General features: G+C 35.1%; 1 protein-coding gene across 1 annotated transcript; it reads left to right on the forward strand.

Moving 5' to 3' along the window:
• The first annotated feature begins 1,347 nt into the window (after positions 1–1,347).
• LOC134857467 (uncharacterized) lies at positions 1,348–22,035 on the forward strand. The gene is made up of 7 exons (XM_063873733.1): positions 1,348–2,083; positions 4,067–4,145; positions 5,974–6,273; positions 6,731–7,674; positions 7,786–7,904; positions 16,502–16,653; positions 21,498–22,035. Exons 1-7 carry the CDS (start codon positions 1,523–1,525, stop codon positions 21,986–21,988), a joined length of 2,646 nt encoding a protein of 881 aa, XP_063729803.1. The 5' UTR covers positions 1,348–1,522; the 3' UTR covers positions 21,989–22,035.
• The last annotated feature ends 2,832 nt before the right edge of the window (positions 22,036–24,867 follow it).

Below are 24,867 nucleotides of genomic sequence, written 5' to 3' on the forward strand. Positions count from 1 at the left end.
TGTTTTTATTCAACGAGCTGCTAAACAATTTTACTTGAGAAATTTTTGTGAGAAAATTCGATTTGTGTAATCAGAGATAAGTTCAATTTCGTTCAATCAACGTCCAGTTGTTTTTTTGGTCTGCCTAATCTCGAAGAGTGTACAAAATGAATTAGGACTGACTAATTACCCAAGGAAACTTGCCCACTGTAGGGGGTCAAGTGTGGTATCATATAAAAGCCCCAAAGGTTTCAATTCAGATTCTAAATAATTACAAATATTCAAAAACTCAATTTTTTGTTTTTCAGCTAAATTAGACGAAACTGGCCAAAAGGCTGGCCTCTCAATTATAATTCAACCAGAACTTAAGCGCCAAAAAATTTTTTAGAACAAAAATTTTGGTTACTCTTGCTGTTTTCACCCAAATCACTTTAAACATCAATTGCAGGATGATTTTTTGCTTCATTGTTTTTTATCTTAGAACTTTTATCCCAACTGTTTTTGTTGGAAAACTCTTTGCTTTTTGCAAAGCTCAACTACTGAGTTAATATTTGAGTTAATTAAAATTGTTTTACAAAATGGTTGTTCCAACTTTCGTAGGAAAAAGCATTTTTATGCTTGGGCTGATTTTTCTTTTTTCGACTTCTTAACTGAAAAATGTTGACAAAATTTTCACCTACTTTTGATCATCTTTAAAACGCTAAGAACTTGGAGAGAGATGGGTGCTTTGTTGACACGAGTTCGTTGAAGATGATTTTTCATACCTTCAATGCAATACGAAATTCTCCAATTTTCACCCGATTAAACTCGTTTCAATCACTAATGTCAAATTTTGGTTTGATGCGTCAATTTACCCGACAGGGCCAATTTCAGTTGCTTCAATTTTTAACGCTAAATTTCGAAAGTCTTTTGAACTCAGAGGCAAATAATTTGGTCTTATCATAAGGACAGGCGCTAAATACAGGCTGTTTGTAGTTAATGTTAGCGTGTTAGGGAATACTTTGAGGAAAAAATAAAAAATTAATTTTTTTTCGACTATTTCTTCCAAATTTTCAATCAAAAAAATGAATTGGTTTTAAAGTGCAGTCGGAGCATTCAGGACTTCGCCCTGATATACAAGCACTCTTGTTTCCAATTTAATTTGACAATATGAACATATAGGGGCTAGAAGATTCATATAAAAGTTCATATTTAAAAATGAAGCTTCATATAAGAAGATTCATATATAAATTGCTTGCCAAAAATGAGCACTCTGTCTTGCTAATTTGTTCAAAATACTTTCGTGACAATAATTACTGTTGTTGTACACCAGCATCACTCACACCCTCATGTGATGTTTAATTGTTAGAAAAATTATTTTGAGCTTGGAGTTGCGTCACTCTGCGATATTACTTCAGAAGTCTCAGTTAAAAACTGACGTGCATTGACTTATCTCAATTGGCTTTGAGTATAATTTCTTTTATATGGCTAATATTTTAATTACTGGACCAAATTTGTGAAGTAGTTTTTGTCTTTTTATGTAAATGTTTGATGTTTCTCACCCATGGCGAAAAGTGTGGATCCAGAACAACCAGATAATTATGGATACGTTCCCAAAACATCGTTCGACAACTTCACGAGAACCGAGATCAGCTCTTCCCATGATGCCAATGGAGTTTTGTCTCAAAAATTTCCTAAAGTAGCCGACTCCAAGAAGTCCAAATGGGCTCATGTCAAAACTGCTCTCGGCAATTCAGGAGAAGCCCTCATTCCAGAGATTATTGGATCCCAGAATGTGTTCTGGGTTCTATTCTGGGTACTCGCCTACGTCGGTTTGACTACAGTTTTCATTTTTCAAATGTCAACTCTTGTCACAAGTTACCTCGAGTTCAAAGTCGACACCCAAATTTCGATCGTGCGGAACACTGAGTCAACTTTTCCGAGTGTGGTTGTTTGCAACGCGAACCCTGTTCGGAAGAGTATCATTTCCAAGATCACAAAATACCAGGGACTTGGGAATCTGGACGCTTTTGTGACGAGTACCATGTACTCCACTGCTGCGGCTGATATGGGAATGACTTTCTATGTATCCTGTAATGATGGAGAGGTGCAATGTCCTGACTCCGTTAGTCATCAAATTGATCAATACTATCCCGTATAAATAGTTTGCAATCGATTTTATACAGATAATGTGGCAAAAAACTATAAAAAATCGATTTGGAGCGATTCAAAATCGATTAAGTTTGATACAAAAACGTTGCTTGAAAAATCAATTTCAATCAAAACTGAATCGATTTAAGTCTACTTAAAGCCATTTTTTTTGGTTTCATTTACAGACCAATTTTAGTATCAAAAAATTGATTTAATCAATTTTTTATACCAATTTTTTGTGGTATATTCATTTCATACATACTATATACAGATTATGTTCAAATTTATTCGACTATCCAACACAACAAAAAATTGGAAACAAAGTTATAAGGTATGCTTTTCAATTGGATTTCTTAAAATTGCGTGAAAAGAATATTTTGCGTGAAAAAAAACTATGAGTATCAATAAAATGTTAACTTTCTTAACAAAAATGAATTGATTTTAAATGAAATTTCAATTATTTTTTACGCCTGAAACATTCATAATATCAATTAAAATTGATGAAAAGTTGCAGTATGTTACTTTTTTTCCCTCGAAAACCCACAGATGGAAAAAATCGTAAAAAAATTTATAAACTCAATAGTTTGCAGTAAAAGTTCTCCTCGAATGACTCTTGCTCTCTGTATCTCTGATCGAGATTCAGCAAAATTCAAAACAAAGAATTATCAAGTTAGATTAATTTTGTTGAGATGTTGATGGATATAACCACACTGATAAAATCCATTTAAATTGATTCACATCGATGTTTTAGGCAAAAAAATTGTTTCTATTTCTATCGTATCATCTATTTAAATGTAATCTAAATCAACTGGCATATCTAAATGGCTACCCTATTTTTTTCATACAGTATTTCAGTATTTCATCTGTATAGAAATCTGTATAAATCGATTTGAGTCTCAAATTTGTCAGGGGCTTTTGGTTTTTATAACACAATTCTGTTAGTCGCACAAAAATCTAACAAAAGTTGAAAAAGATTGGTCATAATAGAAAACAGTCCTGCAGGCTCTGACAAAAAACTTTTCGGATAGAGAAAATTGAAAATTTTGGGAAATATTGAGCTTTTGGTTGTTAAAATGCTTTATTCTAATTTCAGAAAAGTCCATTAACTGAGCAAACAAACAAAAACTATGGGTAAGAAAAAAAACGCCTTTAAACAGTAAGACAAAAGTGAGTGTTTGGAAGTCATCGATGAGGTTTTTGGCTGCCAGCGTTTGTGCTAAAAAAGAAACACGTTAGTTTAAAGTTTGAAGAAAATACCTAAGAGGACAAAAAGTGTCAAGCAGATTTTAATAAAAATATGGTAAGATTATATAAAAAATTAGTCATGGAAAAAATATGTTTTGCAGCAAGAGGCAGTTTTTTTAAAGTTATAATAGTTTTAATGGTGTTTCAGAAGCTCAGCTGTTACTTTTTCTTGTGAACTTGCAACATGTATACATTAACCCTCATGTTATTTTCAAAAAAATGGTTTGCAACCGAAATTTTACATATTCCCTAATTTCTTTTGAAATTTGGCTGTCTCGTATTAAAGTGGTAATCCCCTCCCCATCTCTGGTTATCTAATTTCCTTTTTAGGTAAATGAATTTGTATTGGTTTTAAGACGAAAAAACTCACACCGCGTGCAAAAATCAAACGTCACTTTTTTTGAAGTTTCGAGCAATTAAAGTCAAGCTCTCGAACATCAATTTTGGTTTAGAGGAGCAGTAGTAAAGTGGTTGGATGTTCGAAGCCCTTCATGATTTGTGCTGGTTGCTTGAGGGTGAGGCAACATTACCCATTCCAAAAAGTAGCCTAACAATCATGTATATCTTAACTAGGGGCAAAACAGCGGTTCTTCGTGAATAGCCAAACAAATTGTATGTGATTACTTTTCCTTGTGGATATTTTGTCTTAATGTTAGTTAAGTCACAAAAAAAAATTCACTTATTCTTTAAATTTTTCGAACTCGATTTTCAGGTATGTATCCCAACTGCGTGGATATGTGATGCTTACACAGACTGCAGCGACGGATGGGATGAAGGCAACACCACTGCAAGTAAAACTCTCAGTTCTATGCCACTCATTTATATTTCTTGTTAACCCAAATATTTGAAAAATGGGGAGGAGCTTTGAATTCATGTGTGTTTTAGTTTTTTCTTTTTTCTTTTTTTTTGTTTTCTACAAAAAATCAGCTACCATATATGATCATCGGAGTCACATTGAGTGATTAACCATATTAAAACCTTTTCCATTGTGATCTGAACAAAATTTAAAAAGTTCGAAAAAAATTTCTGATTTTAAGAAAAACTGTTTGAAATGTTTGATTTTTTAAATCTCAGTGCGAGCGAATAAAGCGAGGGAACAGGCGTGCAGTAGCTTATTTTAATGACTCAAAAGCTTATAATAGCTAAATTTAAACCGTAAAATTTTTGTTTTACTCGAGTAAATTTAATTTTTTTAAAACATTTTAGCGCCTTTTTGGTATCAAAAACTGCAAAATTTCTATTAAACAGCAATAAAAAAGAAAAAATTTTAGATTTTTTTTCCAGTCATTTTTCTAAAACATTGTTTTCCAATTTGCGTAGTTAACTGTGACAGTCGAATATGCCTAAGGTCTACTTTTTTGTTCATATCTTTTAATCACAACGCGACGAAGAAACGTGAAAAATCGGTTATCCTTGTTCAAGTTTAGGACTGATAGTTCCAATCAAGCTACCCCCTCCCCCACTCCCACTCCTCTAGTAACAGGCTGATGTTTGCATATCTTCTGTAATGGCCCTTAATGGTTAGAGTAAGACTGAAGTCTGTCTACCCTAGACAAGGTTTGCTTTTTCTTATCACAAATATTTGTTTAATGCAGTTTAATCAAAAATTTTTCATTCTCTTGCAGACCTCTAATCATTTCCTGATAATTTTTTGATATTAATTTTTTTTCTTATTTGCGAAAAGTCAGCGACACGAAGTGACGAAGAAATTTTAAGAATCATTCATTTGAGATAATTACAAAATTATATTTTAAAGAGGGTTTGAGGTTATTGAACAGAAGAGGTATTCAGACTTAAGAAAAAACTCAAATGAGTGTGATTTTTATGATATATTTTACGAGCTCTTTTATGGTCTATTTGTTCTATCATAAATTTTTATTTCAGTCTCGAGTAGACTGAATTTTTATGTCAAGCCATGAAACTAGAAACAATTACTATGACAGCTCAAACTTGTAACAGGCTGATGTTTACATGTTTTCACAACTCTACAGTTCACGGTGCCCATATTTGGAAGGTTTATCAGCAAAAAAAACAGCACTTTTGAAACCCAAAACTGCCCAAATGTAGAGTAGGAACTGTTTCCGAGTGAAACGAAGTTTGTAACTTTTTAATGAAAAAATTCTAACTCGAGAAAAGGAATGTGTTGAAGCTCCTAGAATGCAACATTGCTGAGTTTTGTAAATTGTTCAGCCCTACAATTTATTTGGATGTGATTTGTAAAAAGGGGAGTTAAACTAACTACACCTAATGGTACAAAAATTTGTACATTTTTTTCCACACAGCGGTTGCTAAAAAGAGTCCTGCTAGTGTAGTTGATAAAAACCATTCAGCATGTAGCCATTTTTAGTGCATTTAGCTTTCGAAGTTTATTAGAAACCAATTCATATCTTTTTGGCCAATACTATTTGGAAAACGTTTATTAGTTTTTTTTATCATCATGATAGATAACCATAAATAGTTCATATTTCAGTGAAACAAGACTTTTTCCATCATAGCAAACTCATTTTAAGCTATCAACATTTCGTTTTTCAAAGAAGCAATTGATTTAAAGCAATCATAAGTCTGTCTTTTGATTGGTGAAATAAAAGCGGACAAAGCGTTTATTTTTATCCATACTAGGTCCTTATGACTGTGCCACTTACTCGCCAAATGGCACCTACGAGCTGTTCAACCCAGATGGCTACTGCAACATAGGTCTCGTTAAATGCGGATCAGATCCCACTTGTGGAGTCCCATGCGATAACAACACAGAATGTGCCGATGGGTTCGACGAGTCGGAGCAGTTGAACTGCACCCAGTATTACACTTGTGGTGGGGACTTGACGGCCACCGGGTCAGACCAGACTTTCGCTTCTGAGAACTACTTGAGTGGGAGCTACCCAGCCGGCAGCCACTGTATTTGGATCATTTCCGCACAAAGTAAACTTAAATAACTTTCAAGACTACCTAAGAGATTTTAAAGCAGAATATTATTCTGAAACCATGAAAGTACATGTAATGAGCAGGGCTAATCTATGATTTTTGCGAGGGAACAATTTTTAAAAAATTGAGAAAATAAGCCAGAATTTTTGGGCAGTTTTTCGAAAACTTGTCAAAAAACTTAAGACGCCGTTATAAATGAGACTTGGTTGGAGGAACCTTTAAATGGTTGGGGTATCAAACGTCTGATGAGAACTTTTTGGGTGAGAACCTTTTAGGACAATTTGTCAAACAGGATTGAGAGATGGTGGTGGCTCTCTATCTTCTCCCTTTTCAATTTTCTACTGCTCTAATTCAAGATTTTGAGAATAAGCTAGCAATCTATTTTAAAGTTTTCTACCTGTAAAGACACGTTTCAGATGTGCTCAAATTTTTTTTCATGCTGATTTGTACTCAGGTGCATCGGATATCGTAGAGTTGACATTCGATAACAACTTTGGTATAGAGGCGAGCAACGACGGCCACTGCGCATACGACTATTTGCAGATTCGAAACGGAGCCACTGAGTCATCACCAGCCTTCTTCTTCAGTTCGGGAAGCAAACTCTGTGGTTATACGGCGCCCCCCAATCCAATTCAGTCAACGGGTCAATACATGCTGCTTCTTTTCCATACGGATAATTCCGTGCAAGATATTGGGTTTAAGATAAGCTACAAATCGGTCACTCCCTCAGCCCGAGCTAGACGTGACCTCTTGACTCGGAATCTAACAATTCCCCCAGCAGATGGGGTTGCTTTTAATCTAGCACTATACCCAGAGCAGGACGATAAGAAAGAGCTGAGGCGCGAACGTCGTTCCAGTGGCTCCGGATATAGCTCGAGCTACCCCTACGGTGGCAGCTCTAGCTACACTTGGGGCAGTGGCAGTGGCACTGGCGGTTATTACGGTTCAACTACTTATGACTCTAATTTCTGGGATAACTACAATTCCTGGTACGATTCCTTTGACCCATATGCTAACTTTGACAATGACGGTCTCTCTGAGTACAATTGGCCCAAAGCCTACGAGCTCTCAGAAGCTCTGGATTATTCCGACCTTCGGCCATTTGCTCTGTTTTCGAATGAGGAAGTTCGCTTCTTCGGAACTCAAGCAAATGATTTTATCGCCCAGTGTACTTTCGATGGCCGGGTCTGCAATGGTGAAAGCTTCCACCAGTTCCAAAATCCGGAGTTCGGAAACTGCTATGTGTTCAACTCTATATTCAACAGTTCGTTTGAAAGCGGTCTTTATTCTACGCTGAGAAACACATCAAAAACCGGCAAGAAATTCGGCTTGAAGCTGACACTGTTCTTGGACAAAGACGAGTATATTGGCGTTTTAAGCCAGAGCTCAGGCGTTCATGTAAGAGTTATTCTCATGACTGTCCAAAACTGTTCCAGTAGTCGATTGCAACATTAATCGTTCTATTTTTTACCTTAAAAATACCCACGTTATCTGTCAGACTTTGTCTAGGTGTTGGTAAATGCCCCCTACGTGCCCCCCATGCCTGACTCTGACTCATGGGTGACGTCTGCAGGAGCTGCCACAATGATATCCGTCAAACAGGAAGTCATTACCCGCAAAGGGGGCAAGTTAGTTCATACAAAGTTTTCATAAAAATATCACAGTAAAAATAAAGTGTTTCGGAGATAATTCAATTATACAGTGCATACTCATACTCATACAATATCTGCCCACTATGATGAATAGACTGAAGACTCTGCTGTTGTCCACTCTCTACTTAATTGATATTGTTTCGTTTTTCCCCGCTTATTCATCCTTGATCAATTTTGTCTAGCTAAATAAGCTAAATTGTCGCCATACTTAAAACGGAACCAGAAAAAATTCCTTCGATCAAGTGATCAAGCTTGATAAACACTGGTTGAAAATGTCAAGTTATTAGAAAAAAAACATCATTTTCATTGCAATTATAATAGATAAGTAAACCTTTATTAAATGCTGCACCCTGATCAGATTACATTGTTTAATTAATGTAAAAGCACGCTCTGCTCGTTCTGATTAAAGCATCTTCTCAATCAGTCTTAAAAGAAACTCGACAGTTTTCAATTGCCGATATAACAACTGTTTTTGACTGAGAAACCGCGCCTTTCCTTGCCACAAATACAAGATCTTGCAAGATAATCTCACTTGATTGGCTAGGGTACACATCGCATAGTTAGTCACGCCGCTTGAAACAAATCTGAGTTGGATCAAATAAAAATTGGATTTTTTTTGTTCGTCGGGAAACATACCCATTTTTGGTCGATAAAGTCAAAAATTTTAAAATTTTTTGGTCGAGAAACTTGATAATGTCAAATTATGCCCAGTTTGGTCGTGAAAGTCGAAACATCTATGCAGGTTCGAAAAAACAAATTTTTAAAAATTGTCGTTTTAGAAAGTCGGGAAACTGAAATATATCGATGTTTGGTCGAGAAACTCGAAACGTATCTATGTGGAGCCGAACAAACTTATTTTCAAATAATTAAAAATGGTCGGTCGAGAAAGTCGAAACGTATCGAATTTGGTCGAGAAAGTCGAAAAACTTCTATGCGGGGTCGAAAAAAAACAAAGTATTAAAAAATGCCGGTCAAGAAAGTCGAGAAAGTCGAAACATATCGAATTTTGGTCGAGAAAATTGTAACATATTTGAACTGAGTTAAACAAAATCGAACACGTTTTTGATGGGTCGTGAAAATTAGAACATAAAAAAGTTTGGTTGAGAAAGTCAAAACATACCGTATACAATAAAAATTGTCGGTCGAGAAAGTCGAGACAGTCGAAATAAATTGAATTTTGGTCGAGAAAGTCGAAAAATATCTGAGGTGGGTCGAAAAAAGTCGATCGCTATTTTTTGTTGAGCCATGAAAGTTGAAAAATACCAAAGTTTGGCCGAGAAAGTCGAAACTTACCAAAATATGACGGAAAAAGTCGAGACCACCAGCTATGAGGCGGGGGGGGGGGGGGGGCGGACGCTCTTTCCCTCAATGGTTCGACTCCCTGCCGACCCAAAGGGTCCCCCTTTGTACTTTTTTCAGATATCTCTTTTTGGTTGACTGACCCTAAAATTTTTCTAAAAGCGCATTCGGCGCCAAAATAGACTAATTTTGAAGGGAGAAAGCACGCGGGGGGATGGTCAAAATTTTTGTAACAAATGCCTAAAAATGCATTTTTGGTCCGTTTTTTTTCCAGAAATTTGTCTACGGTGCAGAAATTTTGGTCAAAACGGGGTCTTTATAGTGCTTTGGGAGGGCTCAGAAAATCAATATTCGGTCGGCCTAAAAAAAGGTCGATAAATTTTTATAATGCTTTTGAATTGCGCCCCCGCTCCTCGAGAAAATCTTAGATCCTCCCCTGGTTGAGACATGCCAGAGTTTGGTCGACAAAGTTGAGACATAAATTGGGAAGACTGCTCGTCACGGTATTTTGTGGTGGGTAACACCATACGCCTTGTTGTTCTAGACATGTCTGTAAAATCAAAATCTCGAACTTTTGCTCGGCTTGTTGCAAACAACCCTTCTTTCGAGCACGTGATTTTGGTATTTTATGCTTCTCAGGCAATACAGACTTTCGATCAGTCAAAAAATTTGTTCGTTCACTTTTTTTTCAATTCACGTTTGACCCACGTCAGCGAACAGTTGAAAATTTAGGCTCTTTTCCAGTTCCCCCCTTTCAAATTTAATTTTGAAAAGCTTATTTAACGTTGTCATAATGCAATGAATTTTGGCGTGGTGAACAAATCGACAACTGTAAACAGATTTGTTCTTCATACTTTACAGCGTAACATCACGCATTTAGCCGCACTAACACGCAAATCAAACATAAAACTCGGTATTTTGAAAAGGGGGGGGGAAGTGGAAAAGAGCCAAAATTTATTCTAGAAAGTATATTTGAACAATCACTTTTAAAAATGCTTCTTTGTTTCAACTAGAAACACGTTGAATAAAAAACTAGCTTGAAAAAAAGGGAAGGAATACTTGAGTTACCATCAAAATTTTGTCTTGATAAAAAGTTTTTGAGTAAAGTAATCCTTATTACCAAGTATGTGAATAAAATGAATCCTTATGACCAATCCATTAATTTCATGAGATCTGACCATCATGAGATCTGACCAATTGACGACCAGGTTTCAGGGCTGGTCGTCAATTCTGAAATAACTGGAAATGCCCCAAACTTGTGGCTTCTTTTAAATCTCATCTGACCATGTCACATTCAGAATTGATCAATCAAATAGTAAAAAGAGTTTCTTTTTGTTTTCATTCAATTTCAAAATATATATATTTTTACTCACCTACCACAAAACAGGTTTCGTTAACATGTTTATGTAAATTTGGTGTCAGGACTATTTGCCCCAAGTCAATTGGCCCTATGCCAACTTTTCCTATACTAACTTGCCCTAAGTGGCATTTTGTCGTATGCCAACTTGCCCCACATGACATTTTGTCCTATGCCGTTTTGTCCCATACTTAACACTTTCACTTGATTCTTTGACGATGGACAAATTGAGGACCAGCAATTGCTAATGTAGACTGGACTCGTTTTGAGATAACAAAAGACTCTAATCGAAAATATTGGCCGCTGAGCCTGAAAAACCAAAATTTTTGGTAATTACACGCCAAACGTTGACAATAATCGACAATTAGCGCCTTTGAAACAAAAGGAAACACGTCTATTGTTTCATTTTGCCTCATTGTTGAACATTTTGTTCTTAAACATCTAACAAAAATACTATCAGTCAAATTACGTGGGGAATATCTCAACGAAACAAACGAACGCTAATTATTGACGAACACGATTTCACAAATAAGCAAACGGCACAAAAACTACTTAGCACTAGAGATGCGCAAGATACAGTTCGCACAAATGCCGCATGCTCGCCGTCACAGCAGGAGATGAACTCGTCTCAACAAAAAATGAGCACAGCAGACGCAACGCAAAAATGAGCAACAAAAAATGAGCAATGTTAGACCTGGAAAAATTGAGGCAAACCAGATCATGCATCAATTGAAAAAAGAGGCCAGGCAGCAAATTGTACCTGTTAAAAGTAGTATAATTGCCACTTGTCTCCAGGAAGTAACTTATGAGAACCCTTAACCGCCAGAAACAGAACTTGGTCCCGTCTCTGCCAATCATTAAAGACAAGCATTTCAAAATTTCGACGGAATAATCTGATTTCTGTTCATTCGACAGTGGAGCTATAAATCCAGAGCGAACTTTAGTTTTCGGTGATCGAGATAATGTTCATGCCCTCCGAGTTCACAATTCTCTTTGGCTTTGGGACGGTACATTCAAATTTTGCCCAATGCAATTTTACCAGCTTTATACCATACATATTCTAATCGGTGGATTTTACCCACCATGCCTTTGTGCTTTACTGCCAAACAAAACTGAACAGACGTATTCAAAATTCCTGAAAGCCATCGCCTCTGTCTCTGATAACGCGCAACCATCGAGGATCCTTCTAGATTTTGAACGATCTGCCGTAAACGCTTTTACAAGTGCGTTTCCAGAGTTTTCATTCAAAGGCTGTTACTTTCACCTCTGCCAGGCCTTTTTACGCAAAATTAACGAGCTAGGTTTAGAGAAAGCCCATGAAAACAAGTGCGAGCTAAGCTTGGCACTGCGTTTAACACCCGCTCTCTGTTTTGTTCCAACTGATTTAGTGGAAGAATCGTTCGAGAGCAGCAATGAGGAGATTGAGCATGTGGTGGACAGATTAAATCTTTAGCAAAGCCTGTCAGATAAAATTGACAAAGTTGCCTCATACTTTCAGAGAAGTTGTTTAAAAGGCAAAACAAAAGGGCGAAACAGCAGGCAACCGATGTTCCCTATGAGTCTCTGGAACCATTCCCAAGAAGCAGCGGAAGGCTTGATACGAACGAAAAACGCCGTTGAAGGTTGGCATCTTGGAGTAGCAGCATTATTTCAAGGGAGCCACCCAAGCCTCTACACTTTCTTCATTAAAATTCAATGGACTCAACAAATCAGAAGTTCAACATTTTGAAGGCTATGGGGGAACACAGAACCAAGGGCGGAAGAAATATCGGGACATTCATGCAAATTATTTCTTGTAATTTCAACAAAGATCATGTTGTTGACTATTTATATGCACAAGCTCATTTAACTCTTTCGTAAGTTTTAAATTGTCGGCATAATTTTCGCTTAATTGTCGGCTTTTTGTTGCATTTTTAATTGATTTTTAAAAAATCACCACTTTTTTTGTAACTTATAGCCATCGTACAGGGTCCAAATTTTGAGAAATGATCAAGGCCAATACTGCAATACTGCAAAAATTTTGCTCTTTTCCTCATCCCGCCCCCTATTCTGGGTTACCCAGTGTAGGGGGGGGGGGGGTTTAGGGGCGAGGCAGTACCTACGATTTTTTGTTTCATTCATTTCATACTAAAATTTTTTGGCTTCTTCAAGTTTTGAGTTTTTGATTAAGAGTATTGTGCACAATTAGCTATGCTATAGAAGCTTACACAATCTGCAATCAGACTTTTGAAATATTTAACTCGACAGAAGTTGCATTGAAATTTTGCCGCTTTCATTTTGTGTCATGCATGCTTTGAACTCATTTTGATTCAGCGCATGTTTTAATGATTCCGCATTTTGTTTCAAGCTTAATTGTTCAACAAAAAAGTCTTTCATAATTATGCCGACATTATGTTCTACGAGGATATCAAAGAAGCTGGGGCAAGTTTCCTTTTTATTATCTGGGACAAGATGGAATTGGACAAGTTGTCATCTGGGGCAAGTTGGAATCGGACAAGTAGGGCTGGGACAAGTTGACTTATGGCAAAATGGCATGTAACCGTAAATTTTACGGGTTAAAAATACTAAACAGATGTGCGCAAATTGATAACAAAGATTAACACAAGGCTGCTCTCATATCAGGGCAAAAATAGACGAGGTAAACGAAATTTTTTTCTTCAAATTTTTCCTCAACACACAATATAAGCTACAAAAGACCGGATTCATCGTCTATCCCCCAAAACGACCAAATATTTTGCCTCTATTCAATTTGGAACCCATTTTTCTACCGCCTACAAGTGTTATCAGCAAAATATCGCGCGTTACTTCTCTCAAATTGGCCGAATTTTCAGCTCAACACCTATAACTTTACAGAAAAAAATCACAGGTACACTTTTTCTAATTTTTAGCGCTAGACATTAAAATCCTTCTTTGAAAGTCAGAACAATCAGATTACCCGAATCGAGGCAAGGCCCCAAGTTACTTTTAAAGTTTTGAAAAAAAAAATCCCAAAAAATTTATACTGAAAAAATCGTTAGGTTTTTCTCTTTTCTTAATGTATATCAGCAAGCCTCATACAAAAAATGAAAGAAATTTTTTTTGGATTTCAACATAGTAGATACCGGGGAGCTACAAGATTTGATTTTTTTAGTCTCTGTGGGCTTAGATTAAATTGACATAATTTTTTTTTGTTTTCAGCATCAAGGATTTCTAATGACTTAAGAGTTTAGACCTGATAGGTAACAAAGATATTACAACCAATTGTTCACCAAAAAATGAAGCAACAATTTCAAAAAGTATTTTGCAGCTTAAGTTTTTGAGCGTTAAAGTTCGCTATTATGTGAAAATTTGTCCATCAATAGTTTTTTTTTGGTTGAAATCTTTTGTTTTAAAAGGAAAAATTGAAAGTAATACAGCTGTAACGACGTGACAAAGACGTTGCAGTTTTTGATTTCAACGAGCAAATGGACAAAGTTTTTGTAAACGTTTTGGTCGTTTTCTCTGCAAATGATTAATATATAGGGTTCAAAATTTGAAAAAGGCTGGATGAAAAAATTTGGAAACATTGGATCGGTTTGTTTCGAATCATAAATTTTGTTTCGAAGCATAAACTAGCCAGTATCTCATAGTTATTTTAGAAGTATTCTTGTTGTTGAAACATCATAAGTTGTTTCAGAAGCGGAGGAACTTGACTAACACCTTAGTTTGCTTAAAAACGACAGATAAATTAAATGAAAAACATACTTGGCCCGATTTTGAAAATTGTCTGAAAATTATAAACAATTTTATGCTGAGTATGTAATATATGTCGACATGAGAATTATTCTGGCAAATAATTCAGAAAAATAACTGTTTCAATCCGCCCACAGAACTTTCATTAGCGATTATGTTATGTCCAATTTTAGTCCAACTAGTCTTGATAAGTTCAGATTTTGTCCAAATTTTGATGTTTGTAATGTATATGGTATCAAATTTGACCTACGACGTCGGTCGCGCCAAGTAACCTTTTCATTTCTGTAATCTATCGTGTTCAGGCGGTATAAATCAAGCGTATCAGCTTTGCAATGAACTAATTTGATCCCAGTAAGTCATACTCTTTATTGTTCCGACTTTCGATACGAAAGTAACGGAATATTTGTGCTCGGGGTGGGGTTTTTTTTTCTTCAGACAAACTTCGACTTTTTAACTAGCCATTTTTGACTAAATTTTTTTAATTCATTCAAAAGGTATTGTTGTCCTGAGCCTAAATTTGAAAAAAAAATTTCACCTGTGATCATTTTTCGTAAAGTTATGGGGGTTTAAAGATTGCCATTTTGGCCAATTTGGGACAATTAACGCGCGATATATTTCGTGATATCAACGCGTAAGCGGAGATTTAATCCGTCTTAGAAATTGTTCCAAAGTGGTTGAAAGAAGCTTATTTGCCTAAATTGATTTGTTACTAGAAGCAAAATTTATTGTTTTGTACATTATATGGCGTGTGGAGGGATGATTTTCATAGAAAAAATTTCAAATTTTAGAAAATAAAAATTTCAAATTTTAGAAAATAAAAATGTTTATTTTATTTCATTTAATTTTTTTATGTTGTTTATGTTATTACTGCTCCATAAACCTTAAATGCAGTCGGAACATTCAGGGCTTTGCCCTGTTACGAGCAGTCTTGTTTTGTTTGCGACTAATTTCCTCGGCAAAAACACCTTTGAGCTAGTTGTGAAATACCGGCTATTTTATGCCTTCGAAACAAGATTTCTCAAAATTTTGCCGAACTAAGTCCTTATAAATAGCCTTTTTAAAGTTTTGATTACTATATCTTAAATAGAGAAAAAAATCGTTCATTTGTTTGTTGAAATCAAAAAGATCTATGAGCCAAGACTGAGCTGTGCATCAAAATGCTTAAGGACGGTCAACTATTTTAAATCATGTCGGCTTGAACAAAGTCGAGCGCTTTCTTTACTATCAAAATTTCCACGAGCTTGACATTTGGATTGGGTCGCACAAAAATGATTGCAATTTTTTAAAATCGATGTTTGTTTGAGCAGGATGAAAAATTTAAATCTGGGTCGGGTTCTACAAACTCCGCAAGAGCATTTTTGTAATCGAAATTTTTTTGCACATGATCGAAACTTTCACATTTGAGTCGAGTCGAACAAAATTAACAGCATATTCTTATAATCGAAGTTTGTTTGAGCACGGGTTCAACAATGTTGAATTCTTTTTCATAATCCATATTTGCTTAAACAGGGACAAAGACTTACATCTGGGTGGGTCGAACGAAATCGAGAGAATTTTTTTAAAATAATCAAAATTTGTTTGCGCAGGGTCAGAATTTTCACATCACGTTGGGTCCACTCGACTGCATTTTTTATATTCATAATTTTGTTGCTTATGGCATAAATTCTCACACTTCAATCGAGTCGAACAAAATCGGCAGCATTTTTTCATAACCGAAATTTGTGTGAAAAGGGTCAAAAATTACACATGGGGGTCGAGAGCGTTTTTAAAATCAAAAGTTATTTGAGCCCTGTTGAAAACATTACATCTTGTTCCGGTAGAACAAATCGAGCCCATTTTTGTATATTTGGATTTTTTGAGCAGGGTCAAAACTTTCAAATCTGGATCGGGTTGAGAAAAATTGCGCACATTTTTTTAATCGAAAATAGTTTGAGTAGGAGTGAATATTTTCTCATCTGGCTCAGTTCGAACAAAATCGAGTGCATTTTTTGCCTAGAAAGCCAAACAAAAAGTACACAAACTCAGTGAGAATGTATGATCATACCAAATTACGGTCGAAACATAGGGTGTTCGTACTCGTCAAATCTCAGTTAATTTCCGACAAACACTCAACCTAGAAGATTGTGAGTCAACAATGATTATAATAAATGGCAAAATCAATTGAATTTATATGTTCTCGGATGGTTTTTGGCTGTAATGTGTTCAGGTACGGGGAGTGTCTGAAAGTATGGCCTGACTTCGTGGCCCTGGACACAGACTTCACCAACCAGTGGCCCAGGTATGACCAGAGAGCGTGTGAAAACTACTGCATTGAAGCTGAGAAGTACCGCAGATGTGGATGCGTCACCGACTACTACGGTATGGTTTTAACCTGTGGGCTCTCCTACCACCGTCCTCCTATCCCCACGGGAAGTTTTTATGAGTTTAAATTTACCTCTTAAGAGCTGAATTAAAACACATAAAAATTGTTGCAAATTTTTGGTCTAGTTGTCGTTAGATGGCATTTTATTACGAATCCATAAACTGTGCACTGGATAGGCGCACAATTTTGTGTCTGTATGTTCCTGGATTCCAAAGACAAGTCGTCTTTAAACATGTTAATATTTTGTCGTTAACATGTTAATATTTTGATTTAATAAATTAACTAAAAGCAATATGCGTAAAACTTATGCTTACGGTTGAAATTGATGCTTACAGGCTTGACTCAAATTTTAAATCGAAATTAAGTTAAGCCTGCAAATTCAGGGTTGTTTAAGTAATGCCTGTTTGTTTTTCATCCGTGACCCTACCCTAAGGTTCAGAGAGGTCAATGGGCTACCACTACATTGATATTCTAGCCAGCCATAGCAATCTTTGCTTAGTTAATATCAAATAATAATCATAATAATAAATTGTTTGCAAATTAGATTCCATTCATTGTAAAAGTTACTACATTTACAACCAAACGAAATCTCATTGCTAGAACGTCGTGGAACTATGAAGTCCTTTTTCAGGCGCCTCTAATCCTGCTATGACTTCTGTTATTTTTTAATATCGATAGTTAATCAATAAATCAAAAAAAAAAGATTTAATGATTTAAAGAGGAAAAAAAATTTTGAAGCGAAAACGGGGAAATTTCAGCAGTATACCTACCCTTGACAGCAAATCTTTTTTTAAATACTAACTCTACTCAAAAATGAGTTTAAACAGTTGATAATTTCCTGGAATAAAATTGTCCAAAAACTCATGTTTTAGGATTTGTAATTGATATTGTGTGCAACTCTGAATCTGAATTACAAAATCTGGGTTGTATTTCAGAACACAGTTGAAAAGTTTTCTAATTCTAACTTTTAGAGAAGTTTTTTGATTACCCTTTGATTGCACAGGTATCTGCCTAAGTAAAACTCTCCTATTTAAAATTGTATTCAAATTTTTCTCAGTTACAGCTTCCTGGACAATGGCCGATACGCACTCCTTTCTCAAAACCTTACATAGTAATTTTAATAATTCATAGATATGTAATTCCTTTACGAAGTTTATTTTTACTTTTTTGTCTCAGTTCTTCGATGCTTTCATTTCTTATCTTGAAACAAATAATTTTTATAAGCCGTTTAATTTTAGGTTCAATTGTTTCTAATTTCGTTTTTTCTGTTTATGCATAAGTCAAAACCCTAAACTGTAAAATGGGTTTCGCATAAGCGTTATATGCTTTCAGCAGTTGATCTTTATCTAAATTTTCCTCAACCTGTAATACATCCCCCAAAACCTCGACAATTTATTTTCAATTTTTGTAATATGATCAGTAAAAGAAAGTTTAGAATCAATTTGAACACCTAAGTATCGGAACCAGTGTTTTTCTTCAATAATTATTCCATTCATTTTGACATCTGATTTACCGCTGCTCTTCTTAGATAGTATCATTGTTTTTGTTTTATCTACATTTAAGGTCAGCTTGTGTTTTTTTAGCCAACTTGCTGTTTTATTCAACGTTTCTTGGTGTTTACCGGTTAAGTCACTGTTTCTAGCTGTTGTTTTTATGACAGTGTTGTCTGCATATAAAATCAGATTACTTTCACTATTTTCATTTAGCTAAAAATCATTTATATAAATGATGCAAAGAAGCGGGCCTAGTATGGATCCCTGTGGTACTCCATAATTCACATTTTTGTTTTGAGAGCGTTTGAATTTAGTGGCAACGTATTGTTGTCGGTTTTTTAATTAAGATTGTAGAAGAACAAAACAGGTCTCCGAAAACCATATGCGGCACATTTCTCAAACAAAAGAATGTGGTCAACTGTATCAAAGGCTTTCGTTAGGTCAATGAATGTGCACTGAGTCTTCGTGGCATTAGAGTTCCAATCTTGACGCACGTCTTCTATTAGGGTTATCAAAGCATCAATTGTACACCTTTTTGATCTGAACCCAAACTGGCAGTTTTGTAGTAACTGATTCTTAGTGAGATATTGGTTCATTCTGTTATAAATGACCCGCTCAAAAATTTTACCGACAACTGGTAAAAGAGAAATTAGACTGTTATTTGATGGGTCTAGATCATTGCCTTTTTTGAAAAGCGATTTTTTACTTTGGCAATTTTGAAACTGTTTGAAAAAATTTGTCTATCCAAACTTTTTTGTAAAAGTTTTGTCAAAACTGGAAACAAAACTGGACAATTTTTTTCAAGTAATAGTGATTTAGTCCATATGTATCTAAACTAAATTTAGTTTATAGCGATTCGATTATATTTGAGTTTTTACCTCGCTAGGAGGAATATAAACACACGCAATAATTGTATTTTTTAGATTTTCATCTGTAATTTTGACGCTTAATAATTGAATGTTGTTACAACTTGTTCTTTTTATTATTTCATTATTTATTTATTCCACGTTTTATATAAAAGCATACGGCTGCTCCCCTACGCTTACGAGAACTTTCAATGAGAGGTTGATACTCTTTTATTTTGAAAATTTTGAAAATCTGGTTTGGTGAAAGCCAGGTTTTGGTGCAACATATAACGCTAGTCAAATAATTTAGTTGAATTAGGCTAACTTGAAATACGTCTATGTTTTTGGGTATCGATCTAATGTTTTGCAAAAGAACCTGCTCAGTGGTATTCATGATATACTGCCTTGTGTAACTTTGTTGATCTGAGATAGAAAAAAAACAAATGATTGTCAAAAATCACGAACTCCCTCTGTTGACCTGAAAGTTTTTCGCTTCTACCTCCCTTTATTTCCTACGCTGTTCTTGTATGTAAACAATATCCTTAAACTTGCTGTTTTAGAAACGAAAGGTTTCTTTATTTGCCATGTTTTCAATTTAACTTCTTCACTGTAGAGACCTGAAGTTTCCTCATTTATATCCAAGTTTTACAAAAAAAGATAATTATAATAATCAAATTGAAGCTTGGGTAACTTTTAAATTCAAAATAAAAAAAGTTTTCATTCAGTGTCAACTCCGCGTTATCACAGAGCACACCAAAGTTCATTCGCATAACCAGTCCATAAGCCCTTTTGCAGGCTTAGAGGTCGCGTTATTACAACCAACCTGGAACGCTCGCGTTATCACAAGCAACGCAAATGGAACGGACAGTCTGATATCAATCAGAAATTCAATTTGCCTAACAATATGAAACAAACAAGAAGTTTGGTTTAAATTGTTTCTGACATAATTTGACTTATTTGAATTTTTTAACCAAATTGTGGGGGGAAAATCCAAAAAGTCACTTCCTTAGTTCAAAGGAAAAAAATAAAAGCAATAGTTTAATTAATATAAACAAGTTAAGTTAGTGCAGAGTTGCACAGCGCTTTAGTATCACCTCATTTTATCGTTCGTTTTATCATAACACAAAGTATGAAACACTCAACAAAAAGTTTCAACTCGTGTAACTGATTAGAGTTTATGAGTATATTTGTTGCTTATATATGATTTTTCTTTGCCCTCCGTTGAGACTCTATCGCTGTCACCTTTGCTGCTTTTAATAACCTCAACAAATTTTTTTTAATCGCTTTTGGTTCCAATTTATTAGGATCATCCAAGCTGTTGACTTTTAATACTTTTTCGATCCAATTTCACCAGTAAATGCAACTGATACTATGAAATTGTTGGTCACCGTCTCCAACCCCATTCGAACAGCAGTTGCTTTCATCTCCGCGTAAGCTTTTGCCAATGTTTCATTTAAAATAATAAACTTTTGGTTTATTGGGTTGAACTTTTTTCTGAGAGCCCTTCTGTTTTTCCAGACTTGAGTTTTGTCCTCGAAAAAAAAAATTTGCATATTACGCTGGGAGGGAAAATACTTGTATCACCAGGCAGGTAATGGCATGCTTTTTCACCTTCATACTTAACTGTTATACCCAAAAAACTTTTGAAAAAATTTAGGGTTTCCATTGTTACGTCTCTCACATTGCGCGCATCGTAAGGAGGATTCAACATGGTAATAGTATCTTTTCTTGAATATCTTTCCTGAGCACGCAGTCGTTCCTGCATGTCCCAATGTGTTTTTTCCAACTCTTAAAAACGCAATTGTTGAGCACCCGAAATCATTTTAAGACCAATTTCTTTTTGTAACTCGCTCACCTTAGTGTCACTTGTTTTACGCACGGAACCTCGAGCAGGAGTGGAGCTGACTGACGTTCCCACCAAAACATCTTGTTGATCCACATCCATGATAGATAATCCGTCAAATGAATGTTTAAAAACTAATCATAATAAATTTAACTTGGATAACCAAAATTAGGAGAATTAATAATTGAATAAAGTCAATCAGAAGAAATTTTGAAAGATTTAAGCTCAATTTTTTAAAATCGAATCGACCTCAGGGTTCTTAATAATCAATTACTTTTATCAATGTCAAGTTTTGGGATTGTTTTTAAACGAAAGTTTTGGCCAGAAAGAGAATTCGCAAGAGATTTTTTTTTATTTCAAGTTTCATTTCAAATTTCAATTCAAATTTGTGTCTTTTTTTCTCGAGGTCAGCCGATTGTTCGCTCTTTCGCTTTGATTTGCCAGCGGATGACGGTGACTGGACAGTGGACTGGTGCTACGGCCTCAAAAAACAATTAGTTTTCTAAACGAAAGCAATATTTTTTTCCCTATTTTTTGTTTCAAATTTTTTTGTTACGCTGTATTTTCTACGGTGAGATAATCTAGCCATAATATTCTGCGATCTACTTGTAAAGCAATTGGCCATTTTTGTAGATTTTCATTTGTTATGTTCTGCTTAGATAGTGTACCATTGTGTTCATCGTGGAATAAAACTGCGCGAGAGTGCCAAGTAGCGGTGAATAAAGCGTATCGCAACAACGACTTCGTCTGTCCCTGTGGACCAGCATGTGACGACGAATTCTACTCGAAAGAAGCATCCAGTGCTCATTGGCCCAATATACATTACACCTCCTACCTAATACAGCGACTGAGGAAATACACGACTTCCCCAAGGATTCAGCAATTTCTGGACGCCACTTTATCCAACGAGAATGCATCCATTGCAGACTTAACTGAGGAAATAAGAAGCAACTTTGCCAGAGTCGAAGTGTTTTTCCAGAACCTGAACTTCGAGATAATTCAAGAACAACCCAGGTACACTCTGACCCAGCTCATCACTGACTTTGGTGGGAATGTCGGTTTATGGATTGGCTGGAGCGTGTTGACATTCCTTGAAATTGTTGTCTTTGCTGTGAATATTGTCAAAATAACAATACATGGAAAAATCTGAGTACACATGACTCATTGAGGCTTGCTATGTAGATATCAAAAGATAACAATATTGATTTAACAATCAGTTAATGTACAAATTGAATAAAAAGTGTATTTAAAGAAAATTAGTATCAGCAAATTAAATCATACCGGCCACAAGAGCAGTCCTTTCTCCATAACTTGAAGACGGAAGAAAACGACGGAATATTTCTGATCGTGATGTTTTTTTTCTCCGGACAAATTTCGACTTTTTACCTAACAATTTGTGACAAATTTTTTAAAAGTTTTTTAAAATGTATTGTTCTACTGAGCTCAAATTTTAAAAAAAAATCACCTTTGAGTGTTTTTCGTAAAGTTACGAGTGCTTAAAGATTGTCATGTGAAAGATAACGCGCAATAATTTTGTTGATATTACTGAGTAAGGGGAGATTCAATCCGGCTTAGAAATCGTTCCGAATAGGGTTGAGGTATGCTCTTTAATTTTTTGCCATATGCAAAAGATATCACTTTGTTCTTTGTGTGGGTGATGATTTTCAAAAATAAACTCAAAACATATATTTTAAATTTTTTTTTGAATTTTTTTCAAGTATTTTAACTTAAAAACTGAAATGCAGTCGGAACGAACGTTCAGGGTTTTGCTCTGGTACAAGCAGTCTTGCTCCAATAACGTTTTCATATGAAAAATTTCCAAAAATAACAGTGCTGATTTGTATTATCCGGACAAAACTTTTAACATTTGAAACTTCAAACTCGTATTTCTCAAATCAAGTTAAGATTAGACAAAAATTGATTAAAACAAATGCTGCTTAGAATCGCACCACAACTACTATGATGCAATTTGTTCTGAAAAAACTGCAATCAGAATTTTACACCAAAATTCGGTCATTGTGTGTCACAAGAAACTTCTTGCACATTCCAAAAACAGCAAAATGTTAGAAGAATAAATTATCCAAAATTTTGCAAAAAAAAAATCTTTGAAATATGATTTTAAGCAAATATTTATTTTTTTATATAGTAAAAAAGTATCAAGCAAAATTATATTCCAGATTTCTCAAGATTTTTAGAATTTTTACACTTCTAGAAAACTGTTAGGTTGTGTGAATTGCTTCGTGTGATTTATTTGTTAGTCTAATTATTTCAAATAATTTTAAATCTTAATCAACTGGAAAAAAAAGCAAAAATGCAAAATGAAGCATTTTTGAGGTATAGTTTTGGTTTCGTTTTTCAAAATAATTCTGGTAAAATTCTGGGCATTTTTTGTTCTCTTCTTTTTTGGTCTAAATGTAACTCAGTTTCTGAAAAACGCGTTTAAATTTTTCAATGATTTTTTTTGACCGGTTTTCAATTAGCACTTTTTAAAAGTTTAACAAACATGCAGTTGACGTTTAGATATACATCTGCCAATTTTTTCAAGGCATGTTTGAAAAGTTGGGTATCTTTTCTTCATCTTGCTTAACTCCGGATAACTTAATTGGGCTTTAAGTCCTTAATGACACCTCGTGTGCTATTTTTAGAGCTTTAAGTTTTTGATATTCACGACAACTCCTGAAATACTAGCTGTTTATAAACGCTTCGTGGTTTCATACTAACTCTGCTTTTATTCGGACAAACTTCATGTTAGCCACTACATTTGAATCTATGGACAAAAGTAGCGCAAAAAAGTTTATTTATTTTGTTATCTTAAATTCAAATGTAATACAAAAATTATAAGCATTTTGTGGGCTATTTTTGTCCATAAATTCGAATGTAACATTGCATAGTAAAAATTATGTAATCAATTGCCTTTCAAAATCTTTTTTTTTTGCAAAATAAATACAAATTAAAGGTTTAGACAGAAAAAGTCGTAAAGAGATTGATGCTAAGAGCAGCTTTTTGCGGGCTGAAAATTATTTTTGATACTGCATAATTTTTTTTTCGGATCAGAGCTGGAGATCGCATCTGCACGAAGCTTGTACCACATTTGAGGGTTTTTGAATCACAGTTGCATTGAAACGTAATGGATGGTGGTCTGGGGTTCGGAATTGTTAAGTTTTGGAGAAATGACCTGTCACTTTTTAGAGACGTCACTTCCCAATTTTTGGTTCAAAATAAGAACATGATTGGATATCGCACGGTGTCACGCGATGTCATATCACGAGTTCAGATCTCAACAGGCGGTTAACTTTCCAGATATATAGAAGTTGATTTACTACTCTTTCATCGCTCTCTAATTAAACTGTTGATTATACCTAGTTTTGCTGCCAACCTGTGAAAGGTTATGGGCCCAACTGCTAAAACACGTGGCGAAAGTCAAAATGGACTGATTTAAGAAAAAATTTTGAGAGAGCAAGCTGTAAATTGTTGACACAGTTAAAGTCACAGAAAAGACAACCAAGGAAAAAGTCACAAAGAAGATAGTGAACTGGCAGATAGACAACAGAGCAATTCAAAGAGTCATTGAGACAGGGCATTGAGAGAATTCAGTGATCAGTGAAGTCTGGAGTCAGAAGAAAAGCCGAAAGAAGCAAGCGTGAGAAAGACACTCACACAGAGGAGAGAGAGAAAGAAACAGTGATAGATAGAAACTGACAAACTGTTCAATTTGATAAACGCAATTGATATGTTGTTTTTATAAACTTGTAGATATTTGTTGTTGCTTGGGAAGATCGTATTCCGAGATCTGAACTCGAACTTGATTTAAATAACAGAAGTTCCACAAAAGAAAACACTCCTAAACTTGTATTTTGTTAATATTTTTTGCTACGTATGAAGTATGTGAAGTAGCCTTAGCTTTGCTAAATCGCTGATGTGTTATTCAGTAAGCTTACCTTTAGGTTTTGGATCAGACTTAGGTAAAGAGATACATGATTACTTGTATTATGCGCTGCGATATGTTTGCTGATATAAAATAGACTGAAT

This window comes from Symsagittifera roscoffensis, chromosome 1 (assembly GCF_963678635.1).
Source record: "Symsagittifera roscoffensis chromosome 1, txSymRosc1.1, whole genome shotgun sequence".
In the NCBI taxonomy this organism is placed as follows: Eukaryota; Metazoa; Xenacoelomorpha; order Acoela; family Convolutidae; genus Symsagittifera; species Symsagittifera roscoffensis.

Coding starts and splice junctions, on each gene's coding strand:
- LOC134857467 (XM_063873733.1), top strand. CDS start 1,523: ATGGCGAAAAGTGTGGATCCAGAACAACCAGATAATTATGGATACGTT. Junction 4,146..5,973: donor TGAAGGCAACACCACTGCAA/GTAAAACTCTCA, acceptor TATCCATACTAG/GTCCTTATGACTGTGCCACT. Junction 7,905..16,501: donor ATTACCCGCAAAGGGGGCAA/GTTAGTTCATAC, acceptor TAATGTGTTCAG/GTACGGGGAGTGTCTGAAAG.